Source organism: Tachysurus fulvidraco, chromosome 2 (genome assembly GCF_022655615.1).
Source record: "Tachysurus fulvidraco isolate hzauxx_2018 chromosome 2, HZAU_PFXX_2.0, whole genome shotgun sequence".
Taxonomy (NCBI): Eukaryota; Metazoa; Chordata; class Actinopteri; order Siluriformes; family Bagridae; genus Tachysurus; species Tachysurus fulvidraco.
In genome coordinates, this window is record NC_062519.1 from 34,684,409 (window position 1) to 34,707,054 (window position 22,646).

The window sequence follows — 22,646 nt, forward strand, 5'->3', positions numbered from 1 at the left end:
TTGCATTACCCACTGCTAGGATTAGCACAACATAAGTTAACATTTATAAAACATATTCACAGTGAACTCTAGGCTTAATGTATGTTTCGTTAACCCTTGTATTTGGATCCATATTTAAGACCTCATAATTTCTGAACAACTCTACCCACCATAAAAAGCCCTGTCCATATATCAGAATGAAGCTAGTGTAAAGAATTACTATGAGCTTAAAAATGAAATTCAGGATCCCGTCACACTGGAAGTTGTATTAAAGATGAAAACACTCCTAGTGTATATGTTTATTCATCAACATCCCTCCAGAGAGCCTGTAACATATGGTGGGCTTGTCTGTCTGACTGCCTGTCTGTATTTCTGTGCCTCTTTAACAGAAATCAATTTACCATTTGGCTTTAAAAGAGAAGCTCTCTCACTTGGCCTGAACCCCTGAATCAGCATGCAGTAAAAATTGGCACCGTTCAATCACAATCCTGTAGGGTGTTGGCGGTCACCCTACAGGATCTACAGTATTTATCTGAAGACAGCGAAAGAAAAAAGATAAATGAACATAGGACAAGAAAGGACAAGGATTGAACAATGAAGCCTCAAGGCAGGTGTGAAGGAGGAGGAGGAGGAGAGGAAAAAGAAGACAGGAGTGCTGACAGGGCAAGGTGAAAGGGGGTCGTAAAGCATGCGCTTTCAACCCCGACGCGTACATACAAACTCCACACAAACGCCAGGCGCTCGGTTACAGGCAGCGTATATAGGAAAATGGCCACCTCAGTGGAAGGAGAACAGTGGAAATGACATTAACAGAGCAGGAATATTTTTTTCCTTTCCTCCAGCCACACTGATACTCAAGGGCTTCGGATAATGCTTGTGGCAACATGAGCTGCAGCAACTGATTGCTGGGCTCAGAGGGGATATTTAGTGAGTCTTGAACATACCCTTAGATTACAGGCTAACCTCAGTGGTTATGACAACGTACAGTAACAAAATGAGTGCACTAGAAGCTTGAAATCAACAAATCACAGCTAAAGAAGTAATTAACCTCTCCTGAACAACATAGTTATTAGGCTTTATAATTATAAGTTCCATATATAATGTATTTTGTAATGAAATCTTTTTTTATAAACAAGCAATCTATTTTACCTACGGTTAACAGTTTTACTTACAATGCTAATCAATTACCCTCAAGCAACGATGCCAAAGACTGATGCAGCAGTGTTTTAGTCCTTTTCTCTGTCCAGCTCTCTCGCATCCTAATCGGTACACTCAGCTGAAACAAATCACCAAGATTACTAAAGTTTTGTTTATTTCTAACACTGCCCTTGACACCACTGTGCTTGTCATGCTGTAAAATGCTAACTAGCCATGACAAGTCTCTGCCATAAATCATAGTCATAGAGCTGCACTGCATTCTGGAACAACTATTTTTGTGTTGGATTTCTCATTAATATGACGTTGAACATCGCTAGAAAATTGTTTGTGTTAGAAGTAAACAGTGAAATCTGACCATTATCTATTATGTTACTGGGACTTCTCTCAACTTCTCTGTTGCTAACATGCTAGCAATGAGCTCCTAAAACTCCTAAATAAGAGTAATGAAGGACTCTTAGGAAGCTGATTTTTACTTTATAAGCCTGTTTTTTTTATGCCCTCACTAAGACTCTGTAACACAGCTTTTGTTGTTTCTCTCCCATTTTGCATTGTTGCTCAAGATGTGTTTACATGGTAATGGCCTTAAACCAATAAAAAAAAAATGTAAATCTCACAAAAATTGTTAGAACAAGTTATAAAAGGCACCGTTTAAAAAAAAATGAACAAAGCCGACACAGGGAAACCGCCTTTCAAAGCTTATTGTGCTAATGTTATAAATTTAATCATAAACTGTGATAATGTTGTCTGATACAGACAATCTACATAATATATTCATTAACTCACGGTCTCATAGTGAGAGCACTGAAACGAAGTTCCACATTCAGCAATGTAATTTGTTGGCAGTGTGAAAACCTGACCTGCATAATAAATATTTTTTTTTTTTTGGTATAGTGTTTTTTCTGGGTGTTTTTCTTTTTTTGCTCTCAACAATTTTAGTTTCAAAAGTCTCAAATTTGATGTCTTGGAAGCAAAATGGGCAAGCATACTTTGACAAATAACTTTGACAAGAGCCAAATTGTAATGATGACTGGATGACTGGGTCTGACATCTCTCAAACAGCAGGTCTTTTGCGGTGTCTCCATAAAAGTGGGACAACTGGTGAACCTGTGACAGGGTCATGGGCGCCCAAGGCTTACTGATGTCTGGTCCATCTGGTGAGATCCCACAGAAGAGCTACTGTAGCACAAATTGCTGTGAAAGTTCATGCTGGGTCTGACAGAAATGTGTCAGAACACAGTGCATTAGAGCTAACTGCTTATGGGGCAAGAGCTACAGAGCCCATGCTGACTCCTCTACACTGCCAAAAGCACATACAATGGGTGTGTGACCATCAGAACTCGACCAATGGATCAGATCAATGTGTCAGATCATATATCATGTCCAATACCCTAAGCTGGTATGGTGAAACAAGGAGAACATACACAATATCAGACAGGTGTTTTTATGTTATGGTCGATTAGTGTATATTTATACAAAAAGATGTGTTGCTTTTTTCAGTAATACAGAATAAATGAGATTTCAAAATCTCACATTTCTTATTTGTAACCAACTGTAAACTCCACCAACTGACAAGCAAGCAATGCATGTACTGGTCGTGTTATTGCTAATCCTGATTTGTGTCAAGTTGACAGACGTTTTTGTGCTTAGGCTATTTTTTTTTTTAATTAAAATAAGCCCCGCCCCAATGCAGGTAGACCTCATGATTGTTAAGACACATCAAACTCAACAATTTTGTTCCACATGCTTGTAACAGATTATGACTTCTGTTTAAAGACAGAAATGAACTAAATCTGTAACTGATGATCTTCCAAATCCCAGCTGCCGTAAATTTCTGGGCCACCCCTGATGTTAGTCTGGGTGTAGCGACTCCAAAACTACATGAGAGTGAAAGTGATTCCAGTATCTTCTAAAACACAGCTATAAAAGTCCATTACTTAACAACACTGTAGGGACAGTGCCAAACTGAAAAAGCAATCTTTATACAGTATATACATGTCTTTCTACATTTGGGGGAAGTGGTGTATTGTATACATTTAATTTTAAAGAACTAGTCCTTTTTGCGGAGGCCTGCCTTCTAAGAATCACATAGAGAATACAGCACACCACAGAGAATTCATTTCCATTTTAAAGAAAGCATTGGACTACTAATTAAAAGGTTGTGAGCTCGAATCCCAGGACCATCAATCTGCTGGACCCTTGAACAAGGCCCTGAACCCTCAGCTGTTAATGACGTATAAAAGAGATAAGTGTGTGGCCCTCTGGATAAGTACGTCTGCTGTAAATGTAAATGTTTTGGCCTTAAATACAAGGCTCAAGCACTCACCGGTGTAATCCAATCCCTGTTTGTTTCATCATTATTCACTCACTCACTCACTCACTCATTTTCTACCGCTTATCCGAGCTACCTCGGGTCACGGGGAGCCTGTTCCTATCTCAGGCGTCATCAGGCATCAAGGCAGGATACACCCTGGACGGAGTGCCAACCCATCACAGGGCACACACACTCTCTCATTCACTCACACACTGACACACTACTGACAATTTTCAAGAGATGCCAATCAACCTACCATGCATGTCTTTGGACCGGGGGAGGAAACCGGAGTACCCGGAGGAAACCCCCGCGGCACAGGCAGAACATGCAAACTCCGCACACACAAGGCAGAGGCGGGAATCGAACCCCGACCCTGGTGCTCCCATCATTATTCATATTTTATTATTTAATTTTATTGAAGAGATCCTATTACACTTGCCCTAAATTCATTCGCGTTAGAATATAGCATCAGGATTTACACTTTGCTGCACAAAAATACATTAAACGATATTATTTAGGACTGCTCTATTGTTAATATATGTAAATTTAGGGGCTTGGAATTAAGAAATCTCATTCATGATTCTTAGTCCAATTTTGTAAGGAGCGTTTGTACTCTGCGTTTGTAAAATGTTTCAAGATGCTAAAACTTAAACACAAAAATAAATAGTAAATAGTAAATAAATAGTCATGGCAAAGGTTCTGTTCTTCTGCTCGAAGCAACACATAGGAAAATAACAAAGGTGAAATATAAAGAGCATTACAATTGTTCTGGATAAACATGCTTTATGCATAATGTGGCACTGGTTGGATTTAAGCAACTCAATTGGCCCAAACATTCATCCCATGCATTTAGTTGTTGTTGGTTTAGTAACTGGGATTTAATATCTCAGATTGTTTAGTAACTGGGATTTAATATCTCAGATTGTTTAGTAACTGGGATTTAATATCTCAGATTGTTTAGTAACTGGGATTTGATATCTCAGATTGTTCAGTAACTGGGATTTAATATCTCAGATTGTTTAGTAACTGGGATTTAATATCTCAGATTGTTCAGTAACTGGGATTTAATATCTCAGATTGTTCAGTAACTGGGATTTAATATCTCAGATTGTTTAGTAACTGGGATTTAATATCTCAGATTGTTTAGTAACTGGGATTTAATATCTCAGATTGTTTTAGTAACTGGGATTTGATATCTCAGATTGTTCAGTAACTGGGATTTAATATCTCAGATTGTTTAGTAACTGGGATTTAATATCTCAGATTGTTCAGTAACTGGGATTTAATATCTCAGATTGTTCAGTAACTGGGATTTAATATCTCAGATTGTTCAGTAACTGGGATTTAATATCTCAGATTGTTTAGTAACTGGGATTTAATATCTCAGATTGTTTTAGTAACTGGGATTTGATATCTCAGATTGTTCAGTAACTGGGATTTAATATCTGATTGTTTAGTAACTGGGATTTAATATCTCAGATTGTTCAGTAACTGGGATTTAATATCCAATTATCCATTCATTTTCTGTACCACTTATCCTACACAGGGTCATGGGAAACCTAGGGAGTCTCTCTCAGGGGACTCTAGGCACAAGGTGGGGGACACTCTGGACAGGTAAGGAGAGGTGATCAGTGCATGTCTTTGACTATGACTTGGGTAGATAACCAGAGTTATTGGATAACGTGGAGAAAACCTCAGAAGAGAAAACATGCAAACACATCACACGAATCAAACGTTGTCCTTGCTACAAACAGGTGTTTTAAAAAAATTACTCACAGTTTTCAAATGTTGTTTATCCTCTTTTTTCTCATCGACTTGCCCCACAAATCAGGATCATGATTTTAATACAATTCATTAAATGAATTTAACAACTCAGTTATCTATATAGCCCTATTGTCTATTCATGCATTACTGTGCTGTTGTGATGGATCAATGGTGTCAATCAAGCATCCATACACATCCCTAATGGTTACCTGCATTTTCCTGTCAGCCAAATACCTGCTGGTCTGGAAGAAGCAATTTACATTTGGAAGCAAAAGTCAAAACATCCAGCTGATCTGCTTCTTGTCAACCCACACAGAGGTGTCAGAAAAGCTTGAGACTCTACCGTCTGGCACATCTGTTACAACAGTGACCTCATTTTCCAAAGGTGCAGCCTTAACGAAGCTTATATGGTGAGGGAAAATGCAAACAGCGTGCAGAGAAAGCTAAGCTAGTCACTGCTGCATGATCCGGTGTGACTGCATCGCAATGGCCCAATATGGAGTGTAAAGCAGGGGTTAGAAGAAATTAGACAGACAGCGAGAGCAGAGTCAGAGAGGTGAAGACCATCTAGCTAAGAATGCTTCCAGAGCAGATTTTAAGCAGACTTAAAATCTTTCCACAACTTTTACTCCCTCTATCTCTGTTGTTTAGTGTCTCAGCAATCAGACTAAGCAGTAGGGGGTTAAGGGTGTGAGTATGACCTTACGGCCCAGCCAAAAACTGAGTGACAGTCTGTCACAGCGGTGCTACTCATCCCATTCAGCCATCAGATGGCAGTGGTGGTGGTTAAAGCTATTCACAGAACTGGTTTTAGCTGGAAGTGGGCCAGGTATTCTACATGTCAAATAAAAGCATCACACAGTCTCACCTTGTCCTAAACGGTACTCATATCCCCCACCAAAGAAAAACATTATCAAGAAGACTGTAGTAATTAGTAAGTAGTAGTTCTGTAAATCAAGCCGTGGCTTTGTGTATCTGTGGTTCTACACTGAATCTAATTTGTACACTTGGCCTGTTAGCATGCTTCACCTGTTGTTCTGTGTGCTTTCTTTTCCCCATATTGACTTGCTGAAATACTAGCTATAAGAGGTCAGTATGTTCAATCTCAAGATATGTTCCAGGTTCCTTATTACTTGACTAAAGGCTAAAATCTACTGTGCTTCACAGTTTTGCACTATTTTGCGCATAGTCACATGCATGAACATCCTGTATCACCTGATATGCTTCATATGAGTGATGAAGTGAGGACTCATTATTATAACACTGTTAATGACCAAGATAACTAAAAACCTCTACAAGCAAAAAAAAAATGTTAAGGGCGAAATGCTTTCAGATCCCTGAAATGTACTCACAATGTGGAGATCCAGAAATGCAAAGAACTTTTTCACTCACCAGGCCACCGCAAGTATCCAGAGAGGCAAACGAGTCAGTGTGATTGAAGACAGTGCCGGTGTAGAAACAGACTCTTCCTTTAAAATCTGGTTGATGCTGGACGCTTTCTCCTCGACTCCTTTCTTCCACCATGAAGTCCTTGGCAAGGAAAGCCTCGTCCATCTGAAGCTCCAGGTAATGTTCTCGGCTGAAGGCAGGCAGCGACACAAATAAGTGGCCATGCGGGTTCTCAGAACGCTTTCTGCGCCCTCTGCTCCACCGGGATGCTTCCCAAATCAGCTCCACCTGCTCCCGCTGCAGCTCAGAGGGCACTACAAGGTCCGTCTCGTACTCTACAGCTCGTGCTAGGGAGGATTGAAAAAATGACTTTAATTTAAGGCAGCACCATTTTGAGATGTCAAAACACAGCAGTACCCTCAATTTTATTTAGTCCATTGGGGTTTCCTTCTTGGGGAAGCCCCTGTATAGATCCTTATCACTGTTTACTTAACAGAAATGTAGTTCCTGTTCAATAATAACAGTAATGACAATGTACTAGCTAACATACTATGTAAATGTCCTAATATATACTTTTGCATATTGCAATAACTGCAATATTTTTATTATTACAAAACTGTAAATAACATTAATGAAAATTATTTCTCCACCAAAAAGATAACTCTCTTTGCTTGGCTTTTCCCAGTTCCTTGCAGCTGACATCCTTTGAACAAAAGTATGTGTTGGCCTAGCCAGAAAAGGACACTTCTTTAAAAGCATAAAGGACATCAGAGGACAGCTGCTTTCTAAATAGGGCACATTTTTGTCTCTGAAGTTCAAATGCTGCACCAAAGTGGAAGCTGTAGTAACAATGGCTTGAAAATGTACTGTTAATTTATGATAACAACAATATATGATCTACATGCTGGAAATTGTTTCTCAGTGGTTAATCCTCTCAGCTACTACTGATCCAAAGGTTTGTGAGTTCAAGCCCTGGCATTGCCAAGTCTGCCACTGCTGGGTCCTCAAGCAAGGCACTTAATCCTCTCTGCTCCAGGGGTTTGATGTCATGGCTGACGCAGTATCTCAGCCTAGCTTCCAATATGCAAATATAAAGAAAATAAGTTATTCTTCTATTAGTTTTCTTCTATTATACCCCATTGTTGGCAATATAGCCACTACTTGCATTTATAGTGGAACTCTGAGTGAAGAATGAACTAACCCAGCACAGTAGGGTGCTAGTGTGTGAACAAGTGCTAAACCTTACAGTACAGTTATGCCCTTATGGACAGCTTGAGTTTAGCCAGGATAAGATCTTAAACAATGCACCACTCAGGAGACTTCCGATTATGAACCATAAATAGTATCTGGAAAAAAAAATCGGTATTACTTCTTCATATAGTCAGGTTAAAAAAACGTTGTGTTTATATGCAGGTTATTTGAGTCTGAGAATTTTTAATTACCTAGAATTAGTCAAATCCTGTTTAAAAATGCCCTGTTAAAAAGTGGCTGCTGAAGTAATTCATCAGATATTATTGGTTATCAAAGTGTATAGCTTCTTATTTGCAACACATTTTTCATAAAGCTCTTGTATGGCTGTAGTGGAAATGTACAGTATTATTATTATTGATAGAGAAGAGTATGAGTACACAGTGCACAGAGATAAGTACAGAGAGCATAATAGTGGACTGTTGAAAAAGCTGTAGGTGTAGATTATTAAAACTCTGTTGGAGTGAATAAAGAGAGAAAAGGACTGAGTATATATGCCACAATACTGAGAACAGGGGGAAGAGATTAGTATGGTGGGAACTGGGGTGGGTTATAATAAAGGCAGTGGAAGTACATATAAAGCCAATATGAGTGGATTATAAAAGGCAGTATGAGTGAATATATAGAGGCAATAGGAGTGAGGGAAGGGAAAGTATATACTGTATGCTCGGTTATGTGTACAGAGAGAGAAGAGAGAAGAATAGTGAGACAAGAGATGGTTGTAGAAGCAGTAGAAGTGGATATAGGGCCAACAAGAATGGATTTTTATAGGAGGCAGTATTGAGATTATATGAGATTATTATGCAAACAGTTTAGAGGGATTATTATTATAATGATTATGATGGTTTATAAACACAGAAGGAATATATAAGGATTGTAGTAGATTACTATAAAAGCAATAAAACAATGTAACAGAGGAGAAAACTGGGAGGTGAAGTGAGAGTGATTACAGATAGAGTTTAAATGGATTTTTATAGGGTTAGTAGGATGAGTATCAGTGTAGGTGAAGAATGAATGAATCGTTAATAGGGCAATAGAGGTGAGTACGGAAGGTGTGTGAAGTAAGTAGTTGGACCATGAGGTGGCTACTATAATGACAGTATGAGTGAGTATAGAGGCAGAAGGTGGGTTAAGTGTACTAAGTAGATTATTATAGAGGTAGTAGGAGTGAATTTATTGGCAATGCATATGTGTAGAGAAGGGCCTTGGGAATATTATTATAAAAATAACTTTTTTAATTTTATAGAGGCAACAGCAGTAAATATAGAGATGATTGTAGATGCAATGAGTGTAGAGGCAGTAGTAGTTTGTATGGAGGCAGCAAGAGTGAATATAGAGACAACATGAACAAGTCGACAGCGTTGTAGAAGATTATTTTAAATTCAATAGGACTGAGTAAAAATAAGCAGTAGGGTTTATTTCAGAGGCAATTCGAATAATCAGAAGGCATTATTATTGAGGCAGTAGGAGGAATATAAAGCCAACATGAATGACGAGAGATTGGCCTGTGAATGATTATCAGATAGCAGTAGAGGAGAGTATATTGTAGTAAGACTGAGTTGAGAGGGAACAGGAAGGCATTATTTTAGGTATAGCAGGAATATAGCGGGAACAGATGGGGATTTTTTACTGTATATAGGCAATTGGACTGAGTAAAAGGAGGCAGGAGGGGTTTAATATGCATACAGTAGAAGTTAGTAAAGGGCAGTATGAGGTAGAATCAGTGAGTACAGGGCATTAGGAGTGAGCTTAAAAATCAGAAGGATATCATTATTACTGAGGAAGTAGGTGTGAGTATAGAGACAGTAGAAGTGAATATAGAGGCAACATGAGTCAGTAGAGAGGGGTCTGTGGGGGATTATTAGAATAGTGGGCATAGGATTGAGCCAAGAGGTAGCAGAAAGGTGTGATTGTTGAGGCAGTAGGATTGCATGTAGGTTGAGAGGGATGGTACAGGATTATTAGAGAGCAGAAGCAGGGAGTGTAGGGCAGTAGGCATGAGCACAGAAGGAGCAGAAAAGGTATAATTACTGAGGCAGTAGAAGTGAATCTAGAGGCAATATGAGTGAACCTGTGGGGGATTATTAAAGAGACAAGTAAAGAGTATAGAGACAGTAAGAGTATATATGGGGCAGCAGGATTATTATTATTATTATTATTATTATTATTATTATTATTATTATTATAGAAGCAACATCCATTTTTATAGAGGCAATAAAAATTGAAGTGATATAAATAGTTCTGCTTCTGCAATACAGGCATAAAAGTACTTTCTGAACAAGGCACTTTAGGAATACATCCTGGCTTGATGTTAGAATAGAAAGGAAGATGTCTGTCCATGCAGAAGCATTGCATTAGAAGAGTGCTGCACAAAGTGCTCCAGCAAATCTGAACTTCTGCAGCAAAGCCGTTAGCGAAATTGCAAAGAAACACAGTTGCTACGTTCTTACCTACTGTTGCCTTCAGTCCAACAGAAAGAAGGAAAAGGGGCAGCAGAAGCGGAGGAGCGCTGTAGCTACGCATCACTGCCGGAGAAGCGAGAGCAAAGTGAGCAGAAGTGGGGCAAAGTTTCGGGAGAAATGAATCGCCGGAGCAAGCGGACAAAACCGAAGGGGAAGACACGCCCACCGGTACCGGATTGGTCGTCGATTTTTATGCAAACAGATTCCTGGAATGTGATTGGACAATCGCGCGATCACTCACAGCGGTGGGCAAAACGGGTACACGTGGTTTCCACGCTGCGGATACAGAGCAGGTAGTGAAAGCAGATGTTTTCATCCACTGAAGAAGGCTTGTTCAGCACTTTTCTCTCAAGTAAGGATCTCCAAAACTCTCATACGTAGTACATTTTTATTATTCACGCATATATAAGGGAAATGATTCTTGGCAATCTTGAGAATAGTCCTATGGTTGTTTTCCAATGATGGACAGGTAGAAGTGAGCTGATAAACCGTGCAGAACATCCAATGGGCCATCTACTTCTTCATTCAAATCTTTTCAATGGGAAAAAGGTGTATAAGGAGTGTTGTATACATGACCATCACTGTCAATAAATTGTCCAAATATACACAACCTATAATGGTTGAAATGCATCTATATGTAGCTCGCCTGTTGCTCTGCATTTATTGTCAGTGAAATTCACACATCCATCAGTGGCACTGTGATTTCACAAAGAAATTGCACTCTCATTTTCCCCACTGTATTTAAACAATGTTAATGTCACGTGAACGAGACACAATACTTTCTTAATTGTATGATCATATTGGCATCTAAGTCATTTGAGTACAATATAAATGTCAAAAATAAAAGCATACACCGTATAAGACTATACAGTATATCTGGTTTTAGTATACATGCATCCTTCCAGCTATTGGTGATGAAGTGACTGAACTCTTGAGGTCTGAGAAGACAAAAACAGGAAATAAGATGAAATGAATACTATATTACTATTACACAATATTAATAAATAAAAAAATCATTAACATGAATGGACAGCAGCATCTCATTGCCATTGCTCATCTGTCAAGTCATGTCAAATCACTAGCTATCAAGTACTCTCAACCTGGGCGGTTCTGCCAAGCTGCTCTCTTATCATGGCCAGCTCAGTCACGGCAGCTGCCAGGTCTCCTTGGCAGCTGTGCAAGTGAATATAAAAAAGAGAAATGAAAGCCATTCAAAACAGGACTAATCCCTCTCTGACCCCACTCCAAAGAACTTTGTGTTCACATGCAAACGTGCAGATTACAGTTCCAATGAGAGTCAAATCAAAAGAACAAGGCTGTAAAACCACAATGACATGACAGCATTGCTATTCGATGTCTTGAATTAAATATAGACGTGGTGAAATACCACCTGCAATTATACATACCATGCCATCATTCCTTCTTATACCTGAAGACCATTTTATCACATTTAGTGAGTGTAACACACGCAATTCAACACATCGGCTAATTTTATGACATCATTTGAAAACCTCTGGAGGCAAAAACAACCCAAAAAATCTAAAGGAACAGGATAATATATTGTAGTGCCAACAGAATCAGCATCAAGGCTTCTAACCAATGGGGCCCAACCATCTGAAGTTCATTTTTGACCCTGACTATCTGTTTTTTTAGCTGAACTCATGTGGTGCACTAGGAACCCTGAGGTGTAACTGAGCATGTACATAGGATTCAAAACATGAAAAGGGTTAGGGATAAGATGTGATTTTGCACCATGCTGAGACCTAAAATGCAGGCCTAAACATTGACAAATCAGTTGTGTTCTTCCTTCATTTAAGTTGTTTACCCCATCAAAAATGACAATATATCTCTCAGCTTCTAAATTGTTTTAGTCTTTCAGAGATCAGATATTTAGGGAACATTATTCTCCAGCATCCGATTGGGAAACGGGTGGTGGATCCAAGAACAGAACAAGATCAGAGAGGGTCAAGGAGGGATTAATCCGGTTTGAAGTGCTCTGATTTCTCTTTTTTAATTGGCGGGGCTGCCAGCAAGACCTTTAGCTACCTCTGAGAGCCAGCAAAGCAGCTGGCATGACTGAGCTGGCCATTATAAGAGAGCAGCTTGGCAGAAGTGTCCAGCTTGAGAGTTCAGCTGCCACAGTGATATTCTGAATCACAGTAAATAAGAGGCCTGTCCATGTAACACACTCACAGAAGGTTTATCAGACAGACACATCAAAACCTAATATGAAAATGAGCTTGGTGGTACAAGAGTAAAATGATTTAAGGGAACTTCTTATTTGTAATCCCAAAGGCATCATGCTTATGGTAGGGCATCATGCACAATAATACTTTATGAAGGGTTTTATATGACATATTTATAGTCATCAAATTGGAGAATAAAAAACGTTTAGTTGTAAACCCGGAAAACAGGCAAATGTTTTGATCCATTAGTGATGTTTGCCTCACAATTTCCTCCACAGCCATTGTTGACTTCCAGGAGTCCATCATAGTCCTTCTAAGGACCCTTCTCTTTTCACTTCAATCTCTCCATGCTTTTCTTTTCTTTTTTTTTTTCTTTTTTTTTTTTTTTGTTGATGAAAGTCTCTAAATTAAATATTTCCACACAAACAATTTCTGAATAGGCCACACTTTGGAAGCAGACACGTAATGACCATCAACTACAAACAGCTTATCTTCCCTGAGAGAAGGGAAATATTTGGAACAACCTTAATCTAAGAATCAGTTTCCCTTCCCCATCGGTTTTACCTTTATTGTGGTAAATTGCTCCCTCTAGAGGTCAACGTACACACTTTTTGGTCCGAGTTTTAGCAGTTGAGGCCCAGCTGAGGGTTTTTGAAATTTAATCTCAATCTTCTGGCCACTGTTACTGAAACATATCCACCATCTCTTCCCCAGTGATAAATCACATGTAATGAAATATTAAATGGGCAGAAAGGTGTGCCATTTTTATCATAGTTTTGCTAGTTCACAGTACATTTAGAGATTGGTTTAGATTAGATTAGATTAGATTAGATTCAACTTTATTGTCATTACACATGTACAAGTACAAGGCAACGAAATGCAGTTTAGGTCTAACCAGAGTGCAATAGTAGCAAGTGCAGGATATACAGTTTGTACAAGATTTAAATAAGTTAAGTAAGTGATAATATGTTAAAATAAGTTAAGTAAGTGATAATATGTTAAAATAAGTTAAGTAAGTGATAATATGGAGTGATTTACAGTTGTGTGCATACTATGAACAATATACAGATTTACATATATGGCTATTACTATAAACAGTAATTTTCAGATATGTATGTTCGATGAATATAATATAAAAATGAATATATATGTACTATGAACATAATATACAGATGTCTATTACTATAAACTAAAATTTACAGAGGGTATGGGCTATAAACAGAATATATTTTTATTACGATAAACCGAAATATACAGGAGGATATGTACTATGGTCATAATATAATAATTACTGTCCGTATGGAGTGGGAGAATCTCAGTGTTTACATGGGTTCCTTAACGTTTAACCATAATATATTTCCTGAGATAAAGCTGCAGCTGAATAAATATAAATTAAAGAATTAAACATTTTTAAATATGATTTCTAGGCTTTTGCCTCACACCTCTTTGATTCCTGCCTCTGCTCTCTAAGCATCGAGTATGCATGTTCTCCCTGTAATTAAGGGGTTTCTTCCCCTTGCCCAAATACATTAGCTGTAGGCTGACTGGCATCTATTAATTGTCTGTCGTGTGTGAATGTCCTGCAATGGCATCCTGTCCAGGGTGTCTCTCACCTTGTAGACAGAGTCAACTCGGTTCCCTCTGTTCTTGTGTAGGATAAGCAGCATAGAAGGTGAATATATGGATGTATGGATGGACGGAAATACTGGGATGCCTCCGTGCAAATCATCAAAATCAACCAAGGGAAATTCATTCAGTATTCTTCTCAGGAGAGCTCACCACCAAGCCATTGTTGATTATATTCTTGACTTGAAGTCTGAGATGAGATTAAATCACTGAATAAATTCATTCATAAAATATCTTTTTTTTTTTAATTAAAACAAAATACCTTTAAACGGTCAAAAAAAAATCCACATTCAATAATTAAATCTTTCTTTGACCCTTGCATTTTTTATCAAATATCAAACCACACATGTACTGAAATATATTTATCATGAGCATTAAAAATAATCGACAAGTACATAATTCAAGTTTTAAAAAAATTACTTCTATTTGTTCTCCGTATGCATGTGTTTGTTCTTGGTTCACTCGTGCACTCACTCGCTTCGCAACAGTACATTAAATAAGACTTTAAACAAAAAAACAATCAGACATGAAGGTGATGATTTACACATTGCATTCGAACATGTTAAGGTAGCTATAAATTAGTTTTCCTTCTTTGTTAGCAACATGAATCTAAACAAACAAACTTGTCTTCGCTGGGGAACTACATTCATTGTAATGCTTTTAACATGTCAATACAATATCTGGAACTCACATCATGGGATTAAGATTTTTTTTTTCTATTGTATTTTCATGCATTAAAAAACAGTAGTGTTATTTCATCTCACTCATGAGAAACAGCAGACAAGCCTCAACAGCTTCCAGGTCACTCTGTAGTATTGTGTACCAGTGAACAATGAGTATCAGCTTTTGCACGATGGATTTTTTTTTTCAATGTTGATCTTTTTCTTCTTGCTTACTTTGTGGTTCATGTAAAAAAAAGTGTAGCCACAACAGAGGAGTCAAGTCAAGCAGATTCTATTGGCACTAAGAAAACAGAAATGAGCACTTGTTTGGTTTGTATTGTTGACAAATACAAGTATGTTTCTGGTCAGGTCTCTGGCACTTTCATGGTCGTAATAAATCAAAACTTTCTCTCATAGTCTGAAGCCAGTTGAGGCTGAACATCATGGGAGACTATGTCTTTGAAAAAATAAAAATGTAAAACTTCATTAGGTTCCTTCAGTCATCAGCAAGAGAATCTGCAGAAGCATCTGGTGTGTTAGTGATGGTTGGCTCCACAGCCATTGGTGACTTTTGGATGTACATGATTGTCCTCAGGCATGCTGTTCTCCCCTTCGTCATCTTCCTCCTCTTCATTGTCACTCCTCTCATCTTTGGTTAACTGTCAAGACAAGGATGAGAAAATTACAAAAACATTTATACATTACAGTATATATATTATTCAGCATATATATATGCTGAATAATCCAAGCTTAATTTGCTGTTGCTTCCTTTATTCTCAGACAAAATTTTAAGGTATATGAATACGCTCCATTACTATCGATGTGGGATATTACATTATTGTCTATGTTGTGCTACACTCTTACAAAATGTCATGGGCCACACTGTGGAAATCTATTCCTCAGGCTGATCATCAAGAGGTCTTTGTTTCTCACAATTTATACAAAAGAAGTTAGCTAACACGTTAGATAGAGATAGTGTGTCACATGTATGTAGTGTGTCGCAATGGCCAATCATTTCAGAATTACATTCTTCCCATCAGCTAAGTTTTCTAGATAACAAAGTTATTATACAGGACTATTTCGAGAAGACAGGACTAGGTGATATACCTTTATAAAATCCTCACTTAACCTATGCTCCAAAAGAACAGTCACCCCAAAGGTCAAATTCAGTGGTCTAAATACAAATGAAGTAAAAGATACACTCCTTGTGTCAAGTCTCATCAGCCTTCCTAAGCCTGAAGTAGAAAAGACATTCCTCATGTCAAGACTAAGTGGTGTTCCTACACCTGAAGTAGAAGAGACATTCCTTAGATCAAGACTCAATAGTCTTCGTACACCTGAAGTAGAAGAGACATTCTTCAGGTCAAGACTCAGTGGTCTCCCTACACATGAAGTACAAAAGACACTCCTCTTGTCAGGACTATTCCTAGACGTCTTAGGTAAAGACTCGGCGGTCTTCCTACACCTGTCAGGACACAACAGTCCTATGAACACTCTTTTGAAGAGAATTTTCTACATAAAACCAGGGAGATAATTGGACTGAAAGATAATTAAGGAGTCCATATGTTTCAGATTAGAGCAAACCGTATCTGATTGGGGTGGGGGCAGGGAGGTGGTTGTCTCCAGAATGTTTATTTGGTCTTACCACATTGAGACTTGATGACTTCCTTATTGTACTGGATCACACGTACATGTCCTGGCATGTTTACCTGTCTTATGAGATCACATCATACTGTGTCCCAAACCACATCAGCAAGTTTGTTTGAATCACTTGTTTGAAGAACTGGATATGATATGAGGCATATATTTACAGGAACATTTTAAGAGAGATAGACTTTTATCACAAGATACATTAGAGCTCCTTTAGCCTTGTACCCGTAAGTGTAGTGTAAAATTAAGGAAGGTAATCAACTAAATTTTGGGATAGGAGGAAAATTGTGTAAATGTTTTCTTATCCAGATTATTTCTATTCCCATTCATCATATTAAACCAGCCTCAAGTGCACTATATCGAAACAGCCTTGAGTAATTAGCATACGTGTCTTTTATAAACCAGATTTAGAGAACGATCAGTAACCCCAGCAACATTACTGTACGTAGTTTGATGAACATTCAATCATATCTAATTACCACGTTGAGAGCAACAGGCTTTTGGTGCATTTACAAGGTGAGCTCATTTGATTTGGCAAACGCTACACACTGTAATTGTCAGGGATCAAGCTCCTTGCCAGTATGATCACACACATTATGATTCCCCCATTTCATTGCAGATGGAGCAACAGTGCAGGGAAACAAGCTGGCACTGTTTATTTTAATAGCATCTAGAGAAAGAGAGAAAGAGCCAAAGATGGCAAACTGCAGGCCTGGGTAATATCAGACTGACTGAACTGGATGAACTATAGCAGAAATACAGCAAAAGCACTAGCTTTACAAAACAAAGGATGGATCAGGGCTTAAAAATTAGAGTCCACTGGCAAGCTCTGATGTTATTTTAGAATTAATACAAATTTAATTTCTTTCCATAATAACAATAATAATAAACATAATAAGTTTGAATGATAAAGAAAACTAAATTATATTTTCCAAGCAAGATTTCATCATTCTTTGTTAATAAAGAATAGGTCTGTACATATTAGGAGCAGTATATGGTATTACAGAAAATTATTAATCATGATCCTGTATGTAAATTATTTATTATACACTAAATAATGAGATTGATTTGCCTTTATATTCAGGATACAAGTTAATTGAATTCATTGATGTTTTACCATTTTAGCCAGGTTTAATTTAATGTTATTGAGATAATAATTTTACCAAAAATATGTCTGTGTGATATAGATGAAGATTCTGATTTATTCCTAATGAGCAAGCCATTGGTGATAGTGGCAAGTTAATACTCCGTAAGATATCGGAGTATCTGAGACACAATATTTTCATACAAAGGCATGCATTCAATCTTCTTTCAACAACCAGATAACTAAACAGCATGTATGCCAGGGGCAGAATAAAAAATAAATAAAAAACACCCTATGAATAAACCTTCTTTAATACACCAATAACATGGAATATTGTATATGCCTTATGATGCACTGGTTTCCTTTAAAACTGTGAGTGAACTCATTTCTTATTCATAAAAGAGTGACTGAATGCTACAGTTTCAGCAGAAATACTCGCTAAAAAATCAAACTCAATCAGGCCTGATATGGGAATCGTTTAACCACCCATCATGAAAAAACTGATCACAAGTGCACTATACCTGCATGCCATAAATCAAAACAGCCTTGAGGAATTAACTAAATGAATATCTGGCACACACTGGCTACTATTCTCAGGGATTGAGCATCTAGCCAGTCTGATCAGCACGCACACACACACACACACACACACACACACACACACACACACACACACACACACACACACACACACACACACACACACACACACACACACACACACACACAAATGACTCAGCAATTTCATTGCAGGTAAAACAGCAGGGCAGAGAAATTAGCTGGCACTGTTTATTTAATGGCATCTAGAGAAAGAGGCACAAAGAAAGCCATGTCCTGATTAGGTAAAAAATAAATATTATAATTATTTTATTAGTAAAGGTTTGACAAATTTCTCATGCAAGATTAAATTAGGTTAATAATTGCAGGAAGACCTTTAACAGATAATAGATTTATACTAATGGAGCCAATATCAGTTTAAGTACCTGTGTTTGGTGTCCCTTTGTCTAGCTTCTATTGATGTCTCATCTTGTTTGTTGCTACCACCATGTTTACCTGACAGACTATTGAATTATTGATCCTGATTGGTCAGAGTTAGGTTAATAGGAAGGGATTAAGAGGTTGGAATACTGAACATCTTATAGTAATCACAGCAGACTATTGACTACTGTCAGTGAATTACTAACTATACTGTACATGAAATACTAAGATGATCTTGGTTATCTGTTTTATTTATTTTTTTATATTGGCAAATTAATCCATGCACAGAACTTCAAAACTGAGAGTTAAGTGATCGACAATGATTGCAGTAAAGATCTTCAGCCATCTAGGATGAACCATCCAGATAAATAATCTCACTCTCCCTGCCCCTACTGTACATTCTAATTATTTACTTCCTGTTACGTCAAACCATAAAAATTTAGGCCAGACATGTTTATACAGGATTCAGTCCCTTACAGTCTGAGAAATAATAACACCTCATTATCAGGTTATGAATTAACCAAATGTCAAGGAAGTGCTTTGGGAGGGTTTTTTTTTTTTAAATATGCCGTTTATTTCTTCAGTTTCTCTGAGAACAAAATTTCATCTTCACATTTATCTGCAAATGCATACTATCAACATTCAATACAGGGAGTGAAAAATCTGATTTATACAGCCATGCAGTGAAAACTGAATGCAGCTGCAACTACACTGTAAAGCATCCCAGCTCCATTCATTTACTGTATGTATTTCTTCTCTTTAAGTCAAGTCATTTTGGATATTGAACTTAAGTTTAGATTTTTTTTTATCACCCAGTATCTGTCTACGCCATGACTTGTTTACTCGATATGATCATCTGGTTTTGACCTAGTTCCCGTGTTGAGTTACCCGTGTTATTGCTTTGCTCTAACTCTGCCATTGTTTTAATACTGAACCTGCTTGCTTTGCCTGTTTTGGATTATTTGCTATCTGTTTCGTTAAAGCCGCCTCATATGCAATTGCAATCTATCTCAGTGCTTCTTTCCTGAGATCTCAAAAAAAACAAATCCAGGATTACTACCATTTCTAGGTCCCTATTTCACAATGATTTGTGGTCATATTTCCCCTCATAACTAATCTCCTGTACTGAAACGTGTCTTTAGACGACACTTTGATGGATTTAATCTGAAAAGAATTTTTTGCACGTTTTGCACAACATGTAGTCTTTGCCAGGTCAAAAACACATTAGCATTAAAGCAAAAAAAAAGGACACACCAAATAATTTTCATTCTAGTTCTTGACAGTAATAGAATCTGTAGTGAAAGATCTATCAATTTAGAAAATAATGCAAAATAAAAACATTTTCACTTGTAAAATTTGTACTTCCCTGTACTGTATACTGTATTTACATTTATTTGAGGTGGAAAGGAATGATGACAGCATCTGTCATTACAAGGCTGTTTATCGTGGTGGATGCAGTGAAGAGGAAAGCTTTCCGGGAAGCATTTGAACGATAAGAGGTGTCCTTTTTCAAACAAGTGCAAAATTAAAGTACTAAACAATTTTTCCTTGAGCTACAATTTCCACAAATTTAATTTCTACTTATTAATGCCAATTTATATACAGGCCAGGCCATATATCTACAAATAAAACATTGGACTACATTGAATGCAGAGAAAGTTATTTAATTGCAGACAGAAGATTAGCTTCATTACTATAATGATCTGGATCCAGTTAACAGCTCTAAGGTTTGGCCACGTTTTAAAGCGTTACGATATTATTTTTCTGTGTCTAGATCAGCCTGGTTTAAACCAAGAACTGGTGTTCAAGCCCATAAAGGGTGAGTGACTAAGAACATAAAGTTAACATTCAGACTTTATTTTCTATTTTTATTTTTGCCTCAAATGTGATCCAGACCCGGTTCCTTGTTTGTTGTTTAAATATTATATGCACATTAGATATATTAGATATATAATATAATTATTTGAACGTACAGGAGAATGTTATATAAGAGATTATTGTAGCCAAAATGGGTTGATTACTCACTCAAACACTCTTGATTTGCTTGAGAGATATAAAGAGCAAATATATTGTATCAAGACTTAAAATCATTTTCAGTGAGATAATGACAAATTTTAATTATATGGATACTGATTTTTTTCCCCCTCAACATATAAAATCATGACCACGGAAAGTTTTTCATTTTTGTTCATTTGAAGCAACTATGCACTGCACAATCAGATATATATAATTGACCTCAATTAAGTAATTGCAACCTGTGTATGTATATTTAGCCATTATGAATGCCAGACTCTTTTATCAGAGTGTTGGTGTGTTTTGGGGTTTCAGTAATGAATTTCTTTGACATGACACATGCCACATTAGTGCTTAATGGCGCTTAAGAAAGCAGACATTTCATTCTGTTTTCAGGTGGAAATATTCATAGAACAGTGCCTGGTGTTTCTACCTTGTGATATCAAACCCATATCTGCTCTCTTAAATGTCTGGAGTGCTTGATCACACGGATCTAAAATTTGATGTCTTTAATATTCTGTGTAAGATTATCGAACAAAGGTAATAACATCTCACACTTTGTTTGTATTGATTGAAAATGTCCCATACATCGAGTTCACCAGTGTACTGGTAAAAAGTTTAACATTTAGTATTTTTCATATTTTTAATAAAACATCTGCTCAGTCCAGTCTTGCTTTTAATAAATAAGCCTGCTGTTGTTCAGGTTAGAGTTTACACTGGCAATAAGCTCAACAACAGACCGGAATCCACATATGAAGAACAAGCTCCAGAGATGTCATGCAGTAAGCTTTTAGAGAACAGAATTCAGTTTAGTTTGCGTACTAATGCTAGATGTGTTTTAGCCTGGGTTACTAGCAAGCAATATGAGAAAAGATAATGATAAATCTTATTGGCTAGCTACACTGAACTTGTAGATCCAGTAGAAAGCTTGTTTTTGCTGGAGTATTTTTTTTTTCTTCATGCAAAGCTTAAACTAGAGAGTTTAACAAATGGATAATAAATACTTACACTTCCAAAGAGAAATTTCTTCACCATGCGAAGGATCAGGTAAGCCCAGAATATGTGTAGCATCAATAGGATGACAAGCATAGCATTAAAGAAGTAATACCCAAAGAAAACAGGGTAGTGGTCAGGTGGGTAGACCCACGTGCAGTGGATGATCCTGACATCAAAAACAACAAAGATATAGTTATTGTAAACTGCAGGTATATTACAGAATGCGTTAACCAACAATCATTCAGTTATATATATATACACACACATCAACTAAAGAAGCATCTTACCAAAATGGAAAGATAACGAGTCTCGTCACCATGAACGCAACAGCAAACAGAACAAAAATGCCATTGCAGGTTTTCTGCCATTTGGCATAGTTAAAAATCTTGGCAGACTGGACAGAAGAAGAAAGTTCAGATGGGATCAAAATTGAGCTAAACACTTATACATTGACAAAATGTATAAGTCTATTCAGAGTTTGTGATGTTTTATGAATGAGATATTCCAGAAAAAATGTCAATAATCTTCATCACTCACTTCTAAAAACACATCAGAGGCATCATGCACAAGCATGACCAAAGTTCCTACTCGAATATAGTTTCCACACCAGGAAAATGCCAGCAGGGTCAATGTGGCTAAGTGGTGAATTATCTGCTCCTTGAAGTCCTACAAATAAATAAATAAATAAATAAACAAACATCCCCCATTTGTTTACTTTTGTCATTACATACATTGTCATGTATGTAATAAAACCAAAAAAAATCAGTTAGTAGTTATGTTTAGCTAACGTTCATAAAGCACTGTTTCTTACCCTATAATGCTTTGTGAGGTCACCAAAATGCATTTGCTATTCTTGTAATGAAAGTTTTAAACTCAGTCCAAAGATAAAGAATCAAACAAGACACCAAACATGTCTCGACTGATAAATTTTACTGGTGTTAGTAGAAAATAAATCTGTTCAGTGTAAATCTTTTAATGAACTATTCATCGAACTATTCTTGAATCATTTATTATTAAATGATTCACATGAATCAGTGAACTGCTCTAATGGTTTGCCATTTAATCTGGAGGCATTGTTTTGCTATTGTCCATCAACACAATCGCAATTAGCTGATCCCTTTAGGATAGCAGTTATTATCT

The 22,646-nt window shown here is 37.2% G+C and overlaps 2 protein-coding genes across 5 annotated transcripts in view; both read right to left on the minus strand.

Annotated features, from left to right (window-relative positions):
- Nucleotides 1-10,432, minus strand: part of adamts17 (ADAM metallopeptidase with thrombospondin type 1 motif, 17) — a 132,934-nt gene extending 122,502 nt beyond the window's left edge. For both annotated transcript variants that reach the window (XM_027161129.2, XM_027161123.2), the window contains exons 1-2: nucleotides 10,300-10,432; nucleotides 6,605-6,948 (exon numbers count right to left, since the gene is read on the minus strand). In XM_027161129.2, the coding sequence (XP_027016930.1) occupies nucleotides 6,605-6,948; nucleotides 10,300-10,372 (417 nt within the window). In that variant the 5' untranslated portion in view covers nucleotides 10,373-10,432. The remainder of the gene's footprint in view (nucleotides 1-6,604; nucleotides 6,949-10,299) is intronic.
- Nucleotides 10,433-14,362: 3,930 nt separating this feature from the next.
- cers3a (ceramide synthase 3a) overlaps nucleotides 14,363-22,646 on the minus strand; it is a 36,708-nt gene continuing 28,424 nt past the window's right edge. For 2 of the 3 annotated variants that reach the window (XM_027162226.2, XM_047807271.1), the window contains 4 exons: nucleotides 22,044-22,172; nucleotides 21,794-21,900; nucleotides 21,519-21,672; nucleotides 14,363-15,444 (listed from right to left, as the gene is read on the minus strand). In XM_027162226.2, the coding sequence (XP_027018027.1) occupies nucleotides 15,322-15,444; nucleotides 21,519-21,672; nucleotides 21,794-21,900; nucleotides 22,044-22,172 (513 nt within the window). In that variant the 3' untranslated portion in view covers nucleotides 14,363-15,321. The remainder of the gene's footprint in view (nucleotides 15,445-21,518; nucleotides 21,673-21,793; nucleotides 21,901-22,043; nucleotides 22,173-22,646) is intronic. The other variant, XM_027162242.2, reaches the window with a different exon arrangement.